The sequence below is a fragment of the Mustela erminea genome, chromosome 6 (assembly GCF_009829155.1).
Source record: "Mustela erminea isolate mMusErm1 chromosome 6, mMusErm1.Pri, whole genome shotgun sequence".
NCBI classification, from domain to species: Eukaryota; Metazoa; Chordata; class Mammalia; order Carnivora; family Mustelidae; genus Mustela; species Mustela erminea.
In genome coordinates this window covers 92,146,468-92,150,448 of record NC_045619.1, presented here as the reverse complement: position 1 = coordinate 92,150,448, position 3,981 = coordinate 92,146,468, and the positions used below count along the sequence as shown (strand labels likewise).

General features: G+C 38.8%; 1 protein-coding gene across 1 annotated transcript; it reads right to left on the bottom strand.

Annotated features, from left to right (window-relative positions):
- Nucleotides 1-256: 256 nt before the first annotated feature.
- LOC116592493 (olfactory receptor 6C4-like) lies at nt 257-1,183 on the bottom strand. Its single transcript, XM_032345681.1, has one exon. The coding sequence runs from the start codon at nt 1,181-1,183 to the stop codon at nt 257-259; it is 927 nt and encodes a 308-aa protein (XP_032201572.1).
- Nucleotides 1,184-3,981: the final 2,798 nt, after the last annotated feature.

Below are 3,981 nucleotides of genomic sequence, written 5' to 3'. Positions count from 1 at the left end.
TCCCTCCAACTGTTCTTTTTATGGATTCTCATTCTTGCTCCCTAATAGCACTTACCTTGTTTTATTTTTGGTAAACTTACTACATGAATTTACAGTTTAATATCTTTCTGCCATACTAGGCTGCAGATTCCTTGAACTTAGGACCTATGTCATTTCTATATTTATCCTCAAGGGCCAGTTCAGCATCTGAGACATAGAAAACACTTAGTACCCATTTAGTATGTGCAATATATTTTTCATGGAAACGTATTGTGTTTTAAAGCTTCACAATCTTTTTGATGGTGTCTTTGAATGCTTGCTTCACTTGCTGATTTCTTAGAGTATAAATGAAGGGGTTTAACAAGGGAGTAATTGAGGTAATGAGCACAGCCATTCCTTTGTTGAAGGCACCTTCTTCTTTTGCAGAGGGATTAATATACATAAACATGCAGCTGCCATAGGAGAGGCAGACGACAATCATGTGGGAGGAACATGTGGAAAAAGCCTTTGTCCTTTGCTGGGCAGAAGGGATCCTCAAAATGGTCCTGATAATGAATGTGTAAGAAAATGTCACTAGCAGTAGAGTAACCACCAGAGTCACAACTGCCACGAAGAGGACCATCCCTTCTAGGAGGCTTGTGTCTGAGCAGGCCAGCTCCAGAAGGGGCCCATAGTCACAGAAATAGTGATTCACAACATTGGAAGCACAGAAATCTACCTGGCTCATCAGGATGATTGGGGGTAAGATAGCTAGTAATCCTCCCAGCCAGGAAGAGAACACGAGTTGTATGCAGACCCTGTTGCTCATGATGGTCAGGTAATGCAGGGGTTTGCAGATGGCAACATAGCGGTCATAGGACATAGAAGCCAAGAGGTAAAACTCTGTTGCCCCAAGAAATATAGCAAAAAAATATTGAATGAAACATCCAGCAAAACTGATGACTTTATTTCCTGTTGTCACGCTGGTCAGAAATCTGGGAATAAAAATGGATGTGAAGGAAACTTCTAAGAAGGAGAAATTCCGGAGGAAGAAATACATGGGGGTCTGGAGGTGAGGGTCTACTAGAGTGAGAATGATGATAGTCAGATTTCCTAGGACACTTATCATGTAGATGAGGAACAGAAAGATGCATATCACAGCCTGGACCTCAGGTTGATTTGTGAAGCCCAACAGAATAAATTCAGTCAACGTCCTGTTTTTCATGGTTGACTTTTAGGAGATCTGAAGGAGAGAGGTGAGTGATGAAAACTCAAGTTTCTCAGGGTAGGAGAGACAAAGCTGAACCTAATGAGTCATATCATATATTCCTCTCTATGCAGTTGATATAAACCAGCATCACATTACACTGGCCTTGGCTCCATCGAAACCTAATTATCTTCTATGACCTTATTCCTAAAGTCTTTTTAATTCGCCAAGTTGATATATTCCCAGACACTTACCAGACTCTATTACAGAACAGTTACTCATTTTTTTTTCAGAAGAATAACATTTTTGAACCTATTCTTCAATCCCAAAATGTTTACAAAATCTGAATATTTAAGCCACTTTCCTCTGACTCTGTTAATTTTCATACTTCTTTGCTCTTAGTAGAACTATTTTTTATCAGATTCTGTTTTCTGTGCTTCCCTTTCCCCTCATTGTGCTTTTCCCCCTTACCTGTAGTATTTGATGTTTCACTGGCTTCCTGCCATAGATCCTCATCTCCATTGTTGTCCAAATCTGAATTCCTTGTTTCAGCAACCATTAGGACATTCCTCACATGGATATGGTTGAAGGTTTTGATGCATAAATGATTTTTTTTCCTCTACCCCTATTTCTTTGGAAGCATACATTTGTAATAGATCTTTAAGATCTTTGATTTAGTACTCTCTCATATTATATTGTGAGCATTTTTGACTATAGGAACAAGGCTCTGGTGTCAATATATCACATTAATTAGAATTTTCTTATATATCTCTCTGTCATGTTCCAGGTCTTATAGGTAGATTTGGGATATATCTCTGAGAATAGAGATTTTGAAATATCCACAGGCAGCACCTCAGAGTGGATTTTGCTGTCTTAATGAGTCCTCAGTGGCAAAGTAAGGATGACAGTTTATCATGCCTAAACATTTCCTGTTCTCTATTCTTGGCATATAGAAACCAGGAAAAGGGACATTCGTGTTTTCCACAAGAAGAGTCCTTTATAGATAAATTGGTAATCCCCCAAGAAGGAAACTTTAGTGGTGGTGTCCTATGTGCATATTTGGATTTTTGTGATTCGGAGGCAAAGGCAATAGAAAAGACCCATCTAATTCACATGCATACAAGTTAGAAAAAATCATATCCTTGGAATCCTTGTCAATCTCCCTATTATTACATACAGCTGTTGGAGGCACAAAGTGATATTAAACTTTGACCTGGATTTGCCTTCAGCCCTTCCTTCCCTGTTTGTACTAACCTGTGGTCTTCGGCAAGTACTGCATTTTCATCCTGATTTTCACAATTGATTGACTTCATGATCCACATTTATAGGATAATAACATCAGTGACTTTAAAAACATACAGTGCTCATGCCCTTGACAATTTAAATGACTGCAGTGGGATGTTGTTCCTAAGAGGTGAATCAAAGGTGAGATGTGCCATATTAGTCTCTGAGTAGTATCAAATTTAACATGCTGTCTATTGGCTTCCCATCAACATTCTGCCCTTCTCTCTCTTTTTGTTGTTGGAGTCACTAGCCATAGGTGGTTATTTATTTATTTATTTATTTTAAGAAATTGAATTATAATTGACATACAATATTACATTCGTTTTCTGTATGCAACATAGTGATTTGATATTTTTATGCATTATGAAATGGCCAACACAATAGGTCTCGTTACTATCTGCCATCATAAAAGCCATTAGAACATTATTGATTATCACTTATGTTGTACATTATATCCCTGTGACTTATTTATTTTATAACTGGATGTTTGTACCACTTAATCCTCTTCACGAACTATTTTGCTTCCCTCTCCCCAGCTTCTCCGCACTCTGGTAACCATCAGCTCACTCTTGTATCTATGAGTCTGTTTCTCTTTTGCTTAGTTGGTTTTATTTCTTAGATTCCACAGGTAAACATTTCACTCTTCTCTTAACGAAAATACCCAAGTGTTTGGGGCTTGCCTAGAAAGCGTATTACCTTCCATTCTATGAATCCAAACCAGAATTCAATAATAGATTCTGAGAGACACAGTTCTTCACATATATAATAAGAAAGAAAAACAAATAAATAACCCACCTCCCAGCAGGGCACTTGGGTGCCACAGTGGGTTAAAGCCTCTGCCTTCAGCTCGGTTCATGATCTCAAGGTCTTGGGATTGAACCCCACATTGGGCTCTCCACTCAGCAGGGAGCCTGCTTCCCTTTCTCCCTCTCTGTCTGCCTCTCTGCCTACTTGTGATCTCTGTCTGTCAAATAAATAAATGAAAATCTTAAAAAAAAAATAACCCACCTCCAGCAATGATAGAATTAGAAGAGTGGAATTTGATAGATAGAAAATTCCTTAATATTTTTATGCTAAAGGAGGTTATTTTGAAGTCAGAAGGCAAGGCTTGGCCTTCTCTGCAGTTTCTATGTTAGGCAGAGCGACACAGATTTTATCTGCTCTTTTGAATAGACACGTGGGAATCGATTTCCCGAAGAAGCTAAGCATGCCCTGTGGACTTAAGTTTAAATGCTTCACATGAACCTCAATTGTTGACAACTTTGAGAACAAGTTGTAAACATATGGCTGAGGAGAGATGGTCCAGAGAGACCATGATAACGGGTTCCTTGAGAGAAGCTGCTGGAGACATGATGCTTGTGAAGTTTAGAGTGACAGAGCGAGATCCCTGGGGATTGGTGTGCCTGGCCTACTCATTCTTCCTATTATCTCTCCTTTTAATAACCCAGTGTTCAAACCTGAAATAAATGAATTCACTTCACAGTGAATTACCATAATCTTAATGCCATCATGGCCTCCATTAAGATCTGCAT